At 40.2% G+C, this 18,010-nt stretch overlaps 2 protein-coding genes across 2 annotated transcripts; one reads left to right on the top strand and one right to left on the bottom strand.

Moving 5' to 3' along the window:
- Positions 1 to 431: 431 nt before the first annotated feature.
- Positions 432 to 2,814, top strand: LOC135501369 (NF-kappa-B inhibitor-like protein 1). Its single transcript, XM_064793445.1, has 5 exons — positions 432 to 691; positions 1,087 to 1,187; positions 1,318 to 1,451; positions 1,604 to 1,718; positions 2,056 to 2,814. The coding sequence occupies exons 1-5, from the start codon at positions 516 to 518 to the stop codon at positions 2,622 to 2,624; spliced, it is 1,095 nt and encodes a 364-aa protein (XP_064649515.1). The 5' UTR covers positions 432 to 515; the 3' UTR covers positions 2,625 to 2,814.
- On the bottom strand, positions 2,801 to 17,500 carry LOC135501368 (cholesterol 7-desaturase nvd-like). The gene is made up of 6 exons (XM_064793444.1): positions 16,970 to 17,500; positions 8,170 to 8,358; positions 7,766 to 7,944; positions 7,244 to 7,492; positions 6,156 to 6,329; positions 2,801 to 5,443 (listed from the first exon to the last, which is right to left on the bottom strand). The coding sequence occupies exons 1-6, from the start codon at positions 17,436 to 17,438 to the stop codon at positions 5,276 to 5,278; spliced, it is 1,428 nt and encodes a 475-aa protein (XP_064649514.1). The 5' UTR covers positions 17,439 to 17,500; the 3' UTR covers positions 2,801 to 5,275.
- Between the last annotated feature and the right edge of the window lie 510 nt (positions 17,501 to 18,010).

Here is an 18,010-nt window from a genome sequence, read left to right as displayed (position 1 = left end):
GTCTTTGTGAGATGATTACCACGGTACAACCAAATCAGTTGTCTTGATGTATAACGCAAGCGTAATGTTGTCTTGTACAGCTAAAGGACCCTTTGAAGGTTGTGTCAATGTCTTCCCAACCTGACCAGATAACCAGCTAGAAGAGCAAAACGACATCAATTTGGAGCGAAACGACTGGGGGCGAATAGGTCAGGGAGCCAAACAACCGCAATTCACGAAACACCCTCGTTCCCGGTGCACTGCTAGCGAGGTTTTTGAGAAATTAGCAAATGTGGTTTAACTAGACTATTATCTCAGATAATATAAATTTGGGCAACTATTTTGATATTTATCCTGTGTTTTTGTGTCCTTTTAAATACACTAAACTCTTTAAAACTTTTACAAGAAATCATCCCAAGCTAAAAGTTTCTTTGGTGTTTCGCTTTTCAAGATGTCAGCCACCATGAAATGAGAAATTTTTAGATTTTCAATAATTTTGAGCTTTTTAGGCTTCCTGAACTGTCTGATGGTGTGTGATGGGCAACAAAAGAAGAGAGGAGAAACTAAAAAAGTTGCTGGAAGATGCAGACCTCTCAAAAATAAGGTCTTACATCCGAAAACACCGCCTGAAGGTGAACAGAATAGTTGAAAGTGACAAATCAAGAACTGTTCTTCACCTTGCTTGCGTGAAGGGCAGGGATGATGTTGTACGGTAAATATTTTTTGTTAAACTGCTGTGTCAAGAATGCTGGCTGAAAATACCGTGCGTACATCGCTAGAAGTGACCTGGCTAGCTAGGGGCCATACGGGTAGCTAAATCGGCTGTGAATATATCCGATATACATGATGATGATATCTCGGTCTCAGATTTGTCGGGTAATTTGCCCAGCGACTCCATCGTCCAAAGACACGAGACGGGGCCAAGTTTGAGTCATGACTGAAACCATTTCTCTGACATCAATATCAATGAGACATTCATTGTCATTGGTATTTCCCTTGATTAAGCTTCCACAAGTTTTCTGCACCAAAGTAGGTCCGGTCCTCCAGAACAGAAACTACAAAGATTAAGAAGTAGCTCAATCTTCAATCAATCATCTTTCTTTGCAGATACCTGCTGAAAAAGGGCGCTGATGCATCACTAGGAGATGAGCATGGTGACACAGCTTTGCATTTAGCTGCAAAGAGGGCCATTGCTGGAGAAAAATATGGTGAGAGCTGTTACATTTCAGGGCAATTGTATAGTCCATAATGACAACATCGTAAAAATGAAGAGTAGATGTAACCATTCCCTGCTCCTTTCCAATAACTTTCAAGATAAAAGGTGTATTTCTCTTCCAGCATTTCAGGATCTTGTTCAGCCGCTGATGCTCAAATGTCCAGAGGCTCTTAGGATCAGGAACAAATGTGGTGATTCTGCCCGTAGACTGGTACAGATTTATGAAGATGGACTGAAATCTTCACAAACATATGAGGTTTGTTTCTTATTGGTCTTCGGGATTATCCTAAAGAAAGACATAGATTAGTAAGATAGGAAACACTTTTAGTACTTTCAGTATGATTAGCAACATGATCTTTTTCGGGACACTAGGATTGCTGAACATTACTATTACTTCATTCCTTTCAGCTGAACTGTCTAGATTCTGAGAGCAGTGATGAATCCACTGCAGAGGAGAGATGGCAACGAAAACTCAGAGATGAAGTGGACCATGAATACGGAGCCTGGGCTTCTTATGAAGAAGGTAAGAATATATTTGAATCCACTAGTGAGGAACTGGCCAATAATTCTGTGTTGTTTCATGAATGCTACAGATTTTGTCAATAATGTAATGGCTTTGTGCCATAGTCATTTGGGAGCAACTTGGTGCATAGGTCCAATGTCGTTTGGATTGTAGAGGCTGTTTTTTAAAACCTGGAACTCTATCCCATCTTCTCACCAAGCTGAAAAAATATTCATTTTAGAGCCGAGGTCAAGTTAGGAAGTAGGCTTTGGCGATGAACAAGGACTCGAGCTTGAGTACGGAGGCAATAAGGTGTTGACTCATTTCCTCTTCAATGTCTTGATGATTGACTTTTCAGATTACTACCAAGACCGAGATGAAGAAACATATGAAGATTGGGTCGATCGAATCCGATTTGAAAAACAAGCAAAATACTGGCAAAATGTTGTAGGTGGTGCCAACAGTGGGGCGACAAAACAGAAAGTTGAAGACAAGGATCAGGAAGCAAGAGAATTTCAAAAGAAGCTTGAAAAGGATCATGAACTGTACCAGGAAAAGATGAAAAAGAAGATGCAGGAAAGAAAGCAACAGGGTGCCATTTTGAAAAAGAAACTTTACGAACAAAAATGGACAGACATATTTTCAGAAATCAAAAACGGAATGCATATGTCATTTTCAGATATCCCTTGGCCTGATGGCTTGTCAAACTCACCCGATATTGTCCGGGAATTTCTGTTTTGTGATTTTGGCGAGGAGGAAACGACTCTTCGAAAAAAGTATTTGCGTTCTCAACAGGTTCGATGGCACCCTGATAAATTCATGCAGAAATTTGGACAGAACTTGCTTCAGACAGACCGTGAAAGAATCTTAGAGAAAGTTAAAAGGGTCTCTCAGGTGATGAATCAACTGAATGAGTCCATACTGTAAGCTCCAACGTAGCGAGTTCCATTCCCTGTTTCCAATCCTGACTCACATCTTCAAAGCATAGGGTGATATGTGCAGGATTTTTCCTTCATCTCCAGTTGAAATGCATCATGTGTGCAAAGCTAGAGTGACTGATCAAAAACAGTATAGTATAGTATAGTAATAAAATAGTATTTTTCATAAAAACCCTCATTTATTCAGTCTTTTCAAAATACCTACAAAGTAATAATTTTACACATCGAATATGTACAAGTGTAGCAGAAAAACAATGAAAGTACTTATGAGTATTATATTTTGAGTCGGTTGATTCCTTGAGGCCTTGGTTTTTAGAAAGGTGCTCTCTTATTTGAGCACCTAGACAAGGGGCTCAGTTAATTTTTTAGGCCTTTCTGAGTGCAATCCACCAATCCACTTGATGCAATGATGGGATGGCATACTCGAGAAAGCATGCTTACTCAAGATATCAAGTTCAGTCAGACCTGATGGCCTACTGAATTCCTACCTCACAAGTAACTTGCCTTCTATTAGCAAGTGTGTATTATTATCTAATCCACACTTGTTAATAATGCAAAAGAAGAGATTAAAGACAATTGTTTCAAGTCTGGTGTCGCACACTAAGAGGGAACATCACAGTGTTTGGATGAGACGTTATGATAGGGCATCACCTTTCAATATAGTAAAGCAAAAACTCGATTCAACTAAAAATGTGCTATTTACATCAGACAAATTTTCATTTGTACGACTTCTCCCAAAATCATTGCAATCATGGCTGTTGTTTGTAGGATCGACAAAAACTGACAAATTTAGACTTGTTTTCGGAATCACAACACTTTGAATACAAGTAACGCTCCTGCACAGGATCTTGTGTTATAAATAAATAAATATATTGTCACAGATCAAAAAATATAATGATTATACTTAGGTATGTCCTTTTGGAAATACCTTATGCAAGAGAGTCTCTTTTAAGCGACCCTCAAAGGAGCAATTTTAGTCACTGCAATCTGCAATGGCGCCATGACAAAATGACGAATGTGGTCGAAAGTTATGGCTATTGACAGGTTATTGCAATCACTTGTCGTATTGTGGTGGCTCCGTGGCAGGTCAAAGCGACAAAAATTGCTAATTTGTATGGCACTTAAGACTCCACTTTACATCTCTAAACTGGAGTAGCACACGCCCCAAGTGTCCACGCCCACAACTTTTCAAATGACATACAATTTGTTGATAATTTGGAAGTTATTTAGTGCAACCAATCAGACGAGGTGAACATGCAGTGTACGGGGGTAGTCCTATACCGGGGAGTCATTTGAACATTGATTGCAGGCGTGGAGACTTTGTGGGTGCACATTCTACAGTGTAAGTACTTCCCCCTGGATCCCCCAAGACAAGGTCGAATATCCAGAAGAAGGAAGCACTTGTCGGTTCCAATGAATGTAATTTGTGAAACTGTCACACATCACAGAAAAGGTCCCACAGTCTGTCACTGGTGTCAGTTCTGAAAGACTTGGGGTACGAAAGCAGCAAACACAGTCAGGAGTCACTACAACTTTCAAGATGGCAACATTCACAGCGCGTGCCACCAGTTCCTGACCTGTTTAACAGTAATTGGCCCTTGGGTAAAGCAAAATAGATGTAGCATCTATATTCTCTAGAATCTAACTTCTCTAGATTGTGGAAATGACAGAGCACTCTCAACTCCTACTTTGTGAAGAAACATGCTCTTCATTCAAGAGTACTGTCATAACATGATCGAATCACACTGCCACTGTACAAAACAGCTGATACATTTGACTAACTTTGACTGGAAACATGACAGCATTCAATGTCTTTACTGTGTGGCCCAAAATGCACAAAGAAATTGACTTTAATAGATGCATGACTATCTTACTTTGAAGTAAAAATCACTTTATTTGACTAGCACAAATTAGGAAAATGTGGAGATTATTGCTACAAAATGCATCAAACACCAAAGTTAGGAATTTAGGGGGAAAAAACACGAAATGAACTATAAGCAAATTGACATGTCTTGCTTATATATACTCGAGCAATATCCAATTGTCTCTGGGATACACAAAAACAATGTACACAAACTGACTACACCTTTAAAACAATTGAAAAGCATGGACAAAAACTTACAAACATGAAATTGCAATAATAACATGGGTGTAGCATTGAAAGCATGTTGGATATATGGTACAACAGGTATGAGATCTATAGTCAGTGTTCTCCACACCTTTGTTTCAGAGGGGCAGATCTACAGTCTTATCAACAGCATCAAGAACAAGTCTTTATCAGCTCTTGACATTAATGTCTATTCATGCACTTTGGCGTGTTCTCAGAGTGGTCACATTATGACCTGACCAGGAGTAAATCCTAACACCTGTGAAAGTCCATATGAGCCTACAAGTATTGAGGACGGCCATGTCATCACAATAACAACCTGTCTCTCAATCACAAATATCAATGTTTTCACAGAGAAGGCGAGCGAAACCTTTGCTGTGACACCACGACAGAGCATCTTGTCAGTACATTTGAATGAAAACAGCCTGTGATGTTGAAAATATGTCGCCATTCTTGGCTCTTATCCTGTTGTGCTTGTCTCTGCACCTGTCGACAAGATGACCACAATCTTTGACTAATCTGACTGCAAGAACCTAGAAGTCCAACGTCTCCTTTTGGAAATTTAATTTCGGACTGTGTTCAGAGTAGAATTGGGAGTACCACCGCCTGTGCTTCCCGATCAGGGAGTCTTCGGCAGATTTGACAAAAAGGGGGCGCCGCTCATATCGTTTGTTGTTCCAAATCATCACATCGCGGTCCACCTGAAGAATGGAATGAGAACATTGAGTCAAAATATGAGTACCAGTTTATCTTGAAGTTTTTTTATGGATTTTCATATGATGCACAATAACATCAGATGTTTTTTTAAATCATAAAAGGAGATTTCTAACATACACTTGTAAAGCTACAGTCAAACCTCTCTATCAAGGACACCCTCAGGACTGACATGTGCTTCCCTTGATAGAGGGGTGTCCTGATTAGAGAGGTTAAATTAAATGAAAGCAACCAATTTGGGACCAAAACTAGTGTCCTTGTGAGCTTCAACAGTTGTGACTCCCTTGTATAAAGCACGACAAGCTGGTGCTTTACATCAAGGACTCGGCAACAGATCCTTACAGAGACCTCTTTGCGACAGCTCGGGATGTCAATTTGCTACCTGCTGATGTTGTCAACAAGGTGTGCCACCTGTTGCTGATGTCATTGTTTATGTCACCACACTTTGCCGCTGCCATTGTTAGAGGGGTACGCCGATGGTAACTACTGGTCCAGTTAAATAGAAATGCACTTATATAGCACCATAGTGCACTAAATATCATAAGTGACTGATTCACACATTATGCCGACAAGTCCTTTGAAGTCCTGCATATAAATCAACATGACTTTATTTGATCCTAACAAATAATTGATCATATCCAGCCAGCAAACCTGAAAGGCTCATGTCCGAAGTTGGCATAGGGAAGAAGCATTTCTCACCTGTAGTGCCTCTCCCAAGAGGTACCCCTTGGCAATGATGGTTGGCATGGTCCAGTTCGCGTACACGTTATGAACCATCTTCTGATTCAGTGGCTCAGTCGGTGTCAAGGAGTGTACGAATACACCACTACCGAATATGCTGTTGAAAAATAGGTATACGATTCCAGGCCCAATCTGAAATAAGACCAATATTTTATTTAAATTGTGAGCAATAAGCTTAAGTGTTTGAATGGAATCACAACTTCCACCAAAAATACTTTCAAATCCTTTCAAAGAGTAAGTGATCTACTTTGCATGCATGTCACAGGCCTCAGCATTGACCAGAGCACAAAAGTTTGAATTCATGAAATGGTGCCTTGATTTCTATTTTTAATCAAGTTGAATTGTCTTCTCTAGGTCTGAATAACTGTTTATTATCTGTTTATCATTTGGAGACCTTGGTTGTAAAGTGAAAAAAAACTTCACAAAACTTCTGATTCGATGAAGGTGTTGGAACATTCTGGAATCGTGATATATTTTCTCTAGCAAGTTCAATATGATATCCCGGTCTTGCTTGAAAAATTAAAGCGGCCCGGCCACAATGTAGGCAAAGCTATGAATGAAATGTTTTGTGACGAATATATATGGAATGTGAAGCCAGCCATGATTGTGGTTGATGGTCTGATTTAGATTGTTTTAAAGTGACTGTATAATATTGTGTGCGATTTTAAGAGCGTTAGTGCTCACAGTGACATGTCATGACACATCAGTGGGTCTGACCCAATCATGACTGTGCAAGGCAAAACAAAAACACAGACTGCATATTGATTGCTTTTTGGGGAATAAGGAGGTCAGCACTCACACTCTGGCTAAGATTAGCTCAGAATAAGCAAAACTGACGTCAAAACTCAGACAAATTTATGTCACCAGAAATCTTTCACTCAATGCCGGATTTTATCTGAAATTCGGGTTCGCGTGAGTGTCAAACACTCATTCTAACCATGGGTGTTTGGATGGCCAATTCTTTTAAATTGACAATTTGTCAAGATAATTTCATTGCAATAACATTGGTTACTCAATGTCTTGTTCAAAACAGCTGTAGAACCCACCTGTCGCGCCTCCACATGAAGTTCTAACCCAGGAAATTTGCAACCAAATAATTCTAGATTATGCGTCAACTGTAAAGAACCAATGTGCTTCTCATCTGGGTCTGTGCGGGCGCTCCATGATGCATCCCACGAATGTTTTACAAAGTCCCACATTTTGCTGTACATATATCGGATGTCCGTCCCCGATAGGAGGATGGGACCATGGATCTGTTTCAAGTGAGCTACGTCGGCACCATTTTCGGGAATTTCCTGCAAGGATAATTTGAAAGGGTTACATTCATGCTCATGTGCACATGACTGTGTGTGTCGGGGGGGGGGGGGTAGAGCCTTCTCTTGGGTGATATCTATACATTTGTTTAGTATTTTGATCTATCAGGAGATTCACCTTGACCTCGGTAATCAGGACTACCCTCTATTTCAATGACAGAATCTAACAATACCAATTAAGTGAGTTCTTTCATAGAGAGCTTCTACTTTCATGACTGTAAATTGAAATCATGTAGTTCAATTTTAGATACTAACCTGGATATGAGCATTGATATTGTGTTCAGTGCGCCCTCTATACGACCAACTTCCATTGGTTATTTCTTTAATTTCCTCCGGCCACCAGAAAGGCTCCTCCCCCTCTGCATGGTACCAGACGTAGATCCAACCATTGATTTCGTACGTTGGGTACGCTTTAACTTTAGCCATGTCAGGCACTGAAAATAAATATTCTATATAAGAACTGCTGGGGTATTAGACACAGGGTGGCAGTCAGTTTGATGCAGAACACCATGATGCAAAAGGTTGATGCACTATGAAAGCCACTACCTGGGGTGCTCAATGAGTGAATGTCACGGGATTTATACTCAGCCTTCTCTGGCGTCTTTAACGAGTCTGATTCATTGAATTGACATGGAAATGACAGCAACCCGCGGTCTCACCTTTATCAGCATATGGTATCGATGTGCACTTCCCATCAGATCCTCGGAACTTCCAGCCATGGAACGGGCACGTAATACAGTCCCCATGAATACGCCCACCGACACCCAGGTTTGCACCCATGTGTGGGCAATAGGCATCAAGAATGTGCACCTCGCCATGATCGTCACGGAAAACGGCAAAATTTTCTCCTGAAAAGACAAAATGGAGGAAATATCTTAATCACTGAAGAGAAAGTGCTAGGTGGCACTATGGTGGGCGGTTGACATTGAGAGCTTACATCACAACTCATTCTGGATGAATCTGAAAACAGTTGTCCAAGTTATATAAGAGCCGAAGGAAAGATACTTTGAAAGGAGGTGAAGAAGAGGGCAAGAAACGGGCAGGAAAGGTCACTAGCCCTGACTATAAATACACAAGATCACGGAGAGTAACCGGGGGGGGGGGGGGCTTAGCTGCATGTCTCTCTTGTGAGTAGGAGTTTACCACTGCAATCAGCCCCCAGGCACCCTGGCTGGCTGCATCAAAACAAGCTCAAGTTGATAAAAAATGCTGGCAAACTTATTCACTTATCTCATACATTGGATCCGGCCCTTCTAGCATCTCCAAAAATAGTAAATTAATCCACATAAGAACTAAAGTTGCAGAAAGGCAATCACTTTCAAAGCGGGAAGGCTTACAGCACCCCTCTGATACTCCTTAACTGGGACCAAAAGCTGATTATATCAGTGTCACCAAGTGATATGTTTGATCCGTACCTTAGCTTTCTAAAGGAAAAGCTGAAATTGGTGGTAAAGATAGGAGTGAAGAGATTGAAGCCGCCAGGGACTGTAGGCAGCAGCAGGGGGTTTAACTAATGGCCGTCTTCGGTTGACTGATATGCACTGCAAACTATAGATTCATGCACTTGATTGGGACCAACGTTTACGAAAACGTCGCGTCACGTCACGTTACACTAATGTAAAATGCATGGTGACGTGACGACGGCCAACACTACGTCATGTAAACGTTGTTCCCAATCAAGTGCATGAATCTATAGTTGGCACTGCTTCCATGCAGAAATAAGTTATGTAGTTAATTTTCATTACTAACTATCCTTTAGTGTTTCTGTGCATTGTTCATAACACATACATTGGTGATCGGCAATGCCATTGATTTTATTGTAGTACACCACTGGTCAATTTATCGACAAGTCCCGACAAACCAATAAGGCCGTTATGTTGTGCAATCCAACTCACAATATCATTTTATGGATGCTTTTGCATGTATCTGTTTCGGTATATCCAATTTCTGCGAATATTCTATTCGACAATGACAGAGGAAAGATAGGAATAACTTCCATTGGCCTTATAAAGGTGAATCATGTGTAAACCAACCACACTGGATTTTTTCCTTCATGTTATTCAAGATAAAGTGGCATATTGCAATTATCATGTAATTACCATATTACCAGCATTCCAGGGGCGACAGAGCTTCAGCTGTTACACTGGTATTGGCCCTATCATTTTGATTCATTCTCCACACAAACATGATACAAAACGCCTCACCACACTGCTATTACCATCCTGAGATACAGGTTTTTGATACTTATATACAACAGAGTATATTGAAAACAACTGGTTATGCCAGGATGTACTGTTACTTTTGAATCTGAATGAAATATTTAAATGTGGTAGTGATTGCAGCATTCGAATAACATCAAGCATCATGTTGTCATGGCTCCAACCCTGGCAGGGTTAAATCTACATATTGTAATCAAGTTGTTCTGCCGTTTAGTTTGCAGATTCGTGGTCACAAAAATGGTGGTGCCTGTGGTCAAGCCTTAACCCTATTCACCCTTGCCTATTCACCAAAGGTTCCCAACCAGTTCCATACCTAGCATGCACCTGCCAATGCTTGATCTCCAAGTAAAATATTATGATTATATTGAGTGTGGTTACCAAGATGTGATTCAATCATTCCAATAGTACATGCTACAGAAATCAAACAATCTGTCAATGGAAAATTTAATGAAGTGCTAGTTAAGCATTATACATTATAAGAACTAAGTAAGGGGGTTTTGTTACATTTTAACTCAGGATTTTTTGTAATATTTGAACTAACATACAGAACAAGGTAGGTTCTGCATCCATTTCATAAAGGCAAAACTGAGAATCCTGTTAGCCATAAATCATGTGCAATTTGATATCACCATAAAGACTAGCAGCCAACACCTAACTACAAAATTCCTGTTTAATTAATTATTTTGAAATACATTTCCAGTTTACATACATGTCGGCTATGTTAAAATCGACACGTGAACTCTTATCGTGGAGTGATTTTTATTTCAGTTCAAAGTCAACTATTTCTGGAATCGACCAGTTAACTGTTTATCTTCCTGACAAAGATGAACTGTGTCTGCCCAAATCTAACCTAGATTTTTTTAAATCTTGAAGTCATGTGATTTGGGAACAATCAGACCGGGTTAATTTACTTGATAATTCAAGTTCAGTGAATGATTGTCTCGTGGTCAGGTTTAAGGAATCGACACAGAGCTGGAGGTATTGGTTGTCAAACCAAACACCACCCATTTACCCCTGATTTCCTCAGAGTGGTTATGACTGGCCCAAGTTTCTCTAAACGGAAGTTAAACACTTCCTACTAACAGCATCCTGACCACGAGCCTTTATTCAGGTGATACTTTATAACAACAATAAATCAGACAATATGAATATCTGACCACAAATGTTCCCAGAACATGCTGTGACTAACAAATTGTGGTCAAGTCTGTTATAAGAACTTCTACTGCATTTAATGTACAAGCATGCAATTTCAACTATAACAATACTTCAAAACTGAATACCATACAACTCAACATGTACAGTATTATTAGGTCTTTAAGGGTGGAACACCATGCACAATATGAAGAGCCCAAATCCTGATTCCTGGACATGAAAAGGACCGCACACAAAGCAATTCTCGGATCATCACGACATTCATGTCAGTTTTATGTCATGCTTCACGGTAAATGTCTCAAGTAAGCAGAAGTATCCTCTATCATAAAGTTTTCAGTTGTGGACAGGAGGATGTCACTGTAAGAGTTGTTAAGGGGGATATCCCACTTGGAGAGACGGAAGACTTGTATCCAAAGAAGATCTGACTAGCAGCAGGCCTCTACAAGTGGTCTGTATTTACTTGACTAACGTTGTTGTGAAATATGTTCAGCTGCTTGGAAAGAGACTGTCTCACAGTCTAGGTCCAAGGTTTCAAATGTCTGCAGTATAGGGCTACACTCTTAAACTAATGCAACATGGTTTTTAATTTCAACACGATATGAAATTAATGAGAGTTCATCATAAAGCAATATCTCATTAGAAGCAGACTAAACAATTTCGAGATCAAAAGAAAAGATCAATTTCAATGCTTTAGTTATGATTAGAAAATCGAAAGTTGTGATTGATTAATGGACACTTTTTACAATTTTGTCTTTCCGATATGACTTTCACATTGTCTGCATTGTTTGATCATGTGGTGGAGGTATAATCATGGTAAAAATTGTATGATTACGAAGGGTAAATCAAACTGTGATGGTCGCCCTTAAAAACCAGCTAGGCTTTGAGTAAGATGACATCATGTCATGTTTTGATCTTTTAGAGATGTCCCAGACACAAGTCACCCTATATACATGGACAGATCTTAATCTTGATCGCAATCCTGGACACCAATCAGAACACAATCAAAGCTATCGAGCAAAACATGCGGTTGAAGTGAACTTTGATTAGTCAATACAAGCCCAAGTGCATGATAACACAAGCAGTTCAAAATGTCACATGACTTCTGGGATCTCGTTATTTTATTTGAAAGAGTCACAGAATCATCAAATCATTGAATTTTTGAGACTTCGAACTTTGAAGTTTCAGATGAAAATTTGTGACATTTTCTTAAATATTTCATCCGTCAGGTCAATGATTCTAAAGAAGCTAGAGCCACCATAATGTGTCAACAATTCGTTTTCTGAGTAAATGTTCAATCTGGGAGGTAAGCGTCTCAACGACAATACATAGGAAGTGAGAAGAAAGAGAAATAATAAGAATGAGCCAAAAGAGGACAGCATACAGAGAACCGCACGGGATATGACCCATATCCTTTCACGAAACATGGAAATAACACAATTTCAATCAGGAATTTATGATATTCTGTATTGTCATGAGACGCCATCACAGGGAAGCACGAAATATACGTGTCATATGGTGTCATTGGTCACAATCCGATGAGCCTAATTAGACATGCCAACAGTGGGGGATTTCCAGACTTTACACAAAGTGTTCAGCTTTCATATTGCTTTTCTGATAAGTATTTAGGCCACGGTTGAAAGCTTTGCTCATAAGATTCTCCCGTGACAAAGGAACACTTTCTGAATTGTTTAGAGTACAAAGAGCATGTATGATATCAAAATGCACACTATCACACCGTAGTATGTACCATACAAGTAATCGAAGTATGCAGTATTACTAAACAGCCTATGAATTCCAAGTATAAACCAAATTGTATCAATCGTTAATGCATCTTGACCTCCAAGTTTTTTGCATCTTATCAATTAACCTCAGTTACATTAAAAGGGAGTATAAGAGCATGAGGTTTAGCGAGTGCCATACCTAGTGGCAAGGCCAAGTCAGAACCACCATCAACTATTCCAAGAACAAATCTCCAAATAGCTATCACTTTGTCCGCCAGTAAAAACAAACCCCTTAATTACCTCTGCTGTGGCCGGCAACATCAGAATGGGCCGACAAGCGCTTAAAGCAATCATCGTTCATCGCCCGGAAATGAATCCCTGGGCATCAATCAAGTACTACCACTAGATAAACCCAGTTAGCATTTAGCTGGAAACTGCTGGCTAGAGGAACTCACCCAAAAGGACTGGGATGAGGAGGATGAAAGTTCATTGATTGAAAACCTTAAATAGACGTTCAATCTCAATGTGTACAGAAATGGCTGAAGGGTGAAGTGTAGTGGAACCTCCCTTACAGAACACCTCTGTTAGCAGGACACCCTCTTTATAGGAACTTGTAGTGGAACCTCCCTTACAGAACACCTCTGTTAGCAGGACACCCTCTTTATAGGAACTTGTCAGTCATTTTGTAATGGTTGTCATTGCAACCATTTTTCTCTCTGTACAACAACAACAGCTAAACATTAAGGCGTTATCAGTAAAATGACCTGAATCTAGATCTGGATTTTGTGGTTGACTTCAGGTACACATAACAGGGAGGGTATCCATTTCTTTCAAACAAATACACTGTCTTGTGTTTTAAAAGATTTTAAGGGACTTTTAAGTACATTTTTCCAGTAGATTGAGGGAGAAAATCTAATTGAATCAAATTGACAGGCTGATACAGTCACTCATCATACCTGATAAGATGCCCAACAGAGTGACATCAAATCTGAACGTGATGGCGAAAATCCACCATCTATCATCCCAAAACGTGTCCCCCAATCAGAAATCTGCTGCCAGTATTCATGGTTCCTGGCAACAGCATTATGACCTCAAACTATTGATCTCAGTGGCCGCAATTTCCAGATACTTGTAGGATATTCCTCATAATAAATGTCCTTTATCGAGAATCGTAAAGTGGTGCAAGTGAAGGGGAATTCACAGTGAGTAAGCTAATGTTCTCTTAGAAAGTGTGACCAGCATTTAGAGGGCTGTTTATAAGCGGTTTACGGTGTGAAAAACCATGAAGAAGTGCCAATTACCTGACTAGCCTAACTAGGCTACATTTGGGAATAATGGCCCAACAAGGATACTTGGATGTTTGTGTTAGGGTTAAAATCTTTAAACTCTTAACAGAAGAGAATCGGTGAAATGTGAGACAGAGGTTTTAGGGATGATGTCTTCTTAGCAACCAAATACCCATCATTAAGACAGCATTTATCTGAAATTTACTGATGCAAAATCATAATTCAGTAGCAGGCGTTATGGCCAAATCCATAAATATGCAGCCAGAATGGCCCAATAATCCAGACTCATGAGCGATAACTAGTATCTTGGCAACATTTGACAATGCAAATAGACAGGTCACAAATTGACCATCTGAGGTTGTTGAGTCCAGTCCTGGGGTGAGGAGGCTCAACGTCACTTCAGTAATTGCTAGTTCACTTTGAGGATGCTCGTAACCAACTTCCTCGACCTCTAAGGAGTCCTGGTATTAGCCGAAAGTCTCGGCCGTTTCCGAGGTCTGATGCATAGTTAGGCCTGCATAGTTCTTCTATAGAGGGGACTACTGAGATACATCAGATATTGAAAGTAAACATTCCACCAACATTTCAGTTTTAGCAGAAACAGATGGTTTTAGGCTTGTTCTTGGCTACTCATTTTAACAGAATAACACACATAACCCACCATTTAGTTCTGTGACTTTCATTTTCCTCTCAATACCTAACCCCTTATATTTTCACAAAGTGATCATGCAGAAATTTGAGACACAAAAACTGCCTTGTCACCATATATAATATCTAACAACTTGTCAAGTTTTAATGTACAGACGTATATCAATGCACGAGGCATAACTGGTATTTCACCTGACACAGTTACTGAACTGCCAAATCCTTAATCCAACAACTCACTCAACTACAAATATGCTTTCGATTTCTTCAAGCAAGCTTTTTAATATAAACATAATGTTTGGCCTATTCTTGTTGGACTAAAGGTTTTGGCCAAGGTTAAACATAGAACCTTGCTACTCAAAAAAATACTATGATTGGAAGGCAGATGCCTAAAGTGTTCGTCAAATCCCCTAAAAAATACTTGATTTCCCAATATGACATTTTCATACTGACTATTATGACTGTAAAAAATTGTATTTTAAAACTGTTGTCTGTCCAGTTCTTTAACGTGCCAAGACTGATAAGCCTATAGCGTGCACATCATTCTTTGCCAATAGTAAACTTTCCTCAATGAAATAGTTTTGTTGACCTACAAACAAAAGGTCCTTGGTTACCACAAAATACAAAATTAAGCAGCTTATTCTTCACAAGGTGGTGACAGTCAGATCTACAATGGACTTTAATAGGAAATGTGTTGTTACTGGCTTGGTACACAACTATGCCAACCATGTGCTAACACGTACAAACCCCTGCATGAACAAACCGATTACCAAACACAAATGTCAAAATATATAACAGGCCTAGCTATTAGCATGCATAACATGTTCGAAAAAATGTTCTACCTTGTACTAAATGAAATGAAAAGTTGTCATTTTAGCCACAAAATGCTAAAATACTATTCAATTTCCACTTTCATTTTAAGAAGAAGTCCATATTATAGTATAAAGAAATTGCTGTGATGATTGAAGCTCCAACTGACTCTCCAAATACAAAAGAGAGGGGGGTGTCCATGATCAAGTTTTTTGCTGTGCCTATGATTAATCCTTATTATTTTTTCAGATGATACATTTTATTTTCTAACTATCAGCTGGGGATGACAAAAGTCCTCCTGATGAAAAAATCATGTGCCCAACATTAAAATACTTTCATGAGGGCAAATTCTTTGTCTGTTTATTCTTGATGAGAGGAAAGTCTCAATTTAAGGAATTTTTAATATAATTCAAATACAATGTAACTTGTTTTAAACAGCTGATTAAATTCTCGTGATTATGCATCACAACTATTTACTTCATGCAGTCAGTACTAGAAGAAAAAAAATTCTATCAGTTTGAATAAGATCAGCCCCCACCCCCCCCCCCCCCCAACCCCCCCCCTCAAGAAATTGCCCCTCGCCTTTACCTGAGGTCAATCCACTTTAACATGTAGCAATGCATAAACTAATGAATAATTTAATCCTGCCAATGAACACATTTATTTCCCAAGGATTGATTTGTGGGAAGAGTAAAAGAATGACCTCTCAATTATGTATGAGGCAGGGCATGTTTCCATCTTTGGGACATTGTAAGTTGGTGAGAGTGATAACTGATAACTGATAATTGATAATTGATAGTGGGCATTCCCCCCCCCCCCCCCCCCTCCCCAAGGGTCACCAAAAAACCTGTTTTTCATGTAATGCAGATTTTAGCAAATTGGCACAAGGTCTCTTGCCCCCCCCCCCTGACCACTAGCTTCATGCAATCCAATCAGGACACCTGACTATTGAGGACATCATTTGTCAGTCCCAAGGGTGTCCTTAATATAGAGGTTTTAATCTTTGTGAAATGTGACAGGTGCTTGGCCTCTGGGTTGATTTGTTACTAATAGAGTAAAACCTCTATACTCAGGACATACTTAATCAATTATCAATGGCATACAATATCTCCCCACCCCAGACCAGAGCAGAGAATTCCCAGGGAGGATGGGACTCTCACAAGAGCAGAGAATCACTTTTAGGGACTATCTCTTTCCACAGTGCTCGAAAGAACTATAATCACCAGCTATTAACTCCATGTATATAGCTTTGTTCACCAGGTATTCAATACAAGCCCCCCCCCCCCCCCCCCCATGAGATGGTGTGAGAAGGCAAGGGGAGGGGCGGACTGGAATGAAAGTGATTTTTACTAGCCCCACCCCTTTCGAGATGAACCCTAAATATAGAGGTGGCTTCCTAATCGATGAAAGGGACTTGACAGGACAAAAATCCCAACCAGGGACAACTACAGGAGGTGCAGAACGAAATATTGTTTCCTTAGTAACTTGTAGACAATCCCACCATGATATATCCCCCACACAAGGCTATAATTAAGCAGTCTGCTACGTATCCCGCGCTAAAATCGATCAGCTATGCCGCTAGGCATACAATGTAGAGAAATAGCAACTGATGTAAAATCAACTTACCGAGACATGCTATGCTCATTGACTCTCCCTTTTTCACTTCATGGGCTTCAATCACCCCGAACCAGCCATTGGGATAAACCGGGGGTAGATCCCCGACAACGCGTCTCTTCTGGACCAGGTTGGCCATATCTCGCTTTGACATTCCACCTTGAGGAACATACCCTAAATCTGACTTTTGTCTTATTCGATTCAAGGGCGCAACGAAGATATAGTAGCCGACATATAAACAGAATCCAGTGATGCCTAACATGACATAGGTCCAAGGGCACAACCACGTGTCCTGTTCGAAGAGAGATGTCACCACGGACTTCATTTCCGCGCCCAAATCCCGCACTGCTTGGAGCCACATAGGTCCAACGTCAAAAAGCGGCACTTTTAGTATTCTAGATCCAATGGAGGCTGAAGCTAGGGTGATTGCAGCGAATGTCACTGCGGCCATGAAACATGTCGTGTAGTTGTACGAGGGCATTTTCCTTCCCCTTCCAATCTGACAGGTGTGTCGTCTGTAACAGCTACGCGCGGTCTGTTGTACCCGACCGCATGGGTAAATATTTATGCATACAAAATGAGGTTATGGTTGAAGGTCAAAGTTGAAACTATTCTAAGCCGGCCTAGGATGTAATCTATATGCATGTTTGTGGCTATAAACATTAGGACAATGTTATATCTGGATACGAGGTAGCGCGACGGTATTTGTGACGTCACAAAACGCGGTCCTCGCCGAAGCACGTGTCTAAAATTTCAGCTCATTGAACGCTTTCTGGAATCATGTTGCCCTACATATTGACCTGCTAGATAAAGAGTAACCTTAGAGTATTACTCTAAATATTAACTGCCTGCTTGTGACAGCCTGGTTAAGACAGCTGTTACAATGGCGAAACCAAGGTCTTTTTTCGTTAGGCCCTTGTGCCTGCGGTAATAGAAGAGACGGCCAAGTACGTTGTACCTGTCTTCACCAGCATGGTGAGATGATAGCTCAGCCTTAGGCAGTTGGCCCTGGTGTGTATGTCATCTAGAGCACAGTGAGATGTCAGGTCAGTC

The sequence above is a fragment of the Lineus longissimus genome, chromosome 17, assembly GCF_910592395.1.
Source record: "Lineus longissimus chromosome 17, tnLinLong1.2, whole genome shotgun sequence".
NCBI lineage: Eukaryota > Metazoa > Nemertea > Pilidiophora > Heteronemertea > Lineidae > Lineus > Lineus longissimus.
This window is presented reverse-complemented; position numbering and strand designations above follow the sequence as displayed.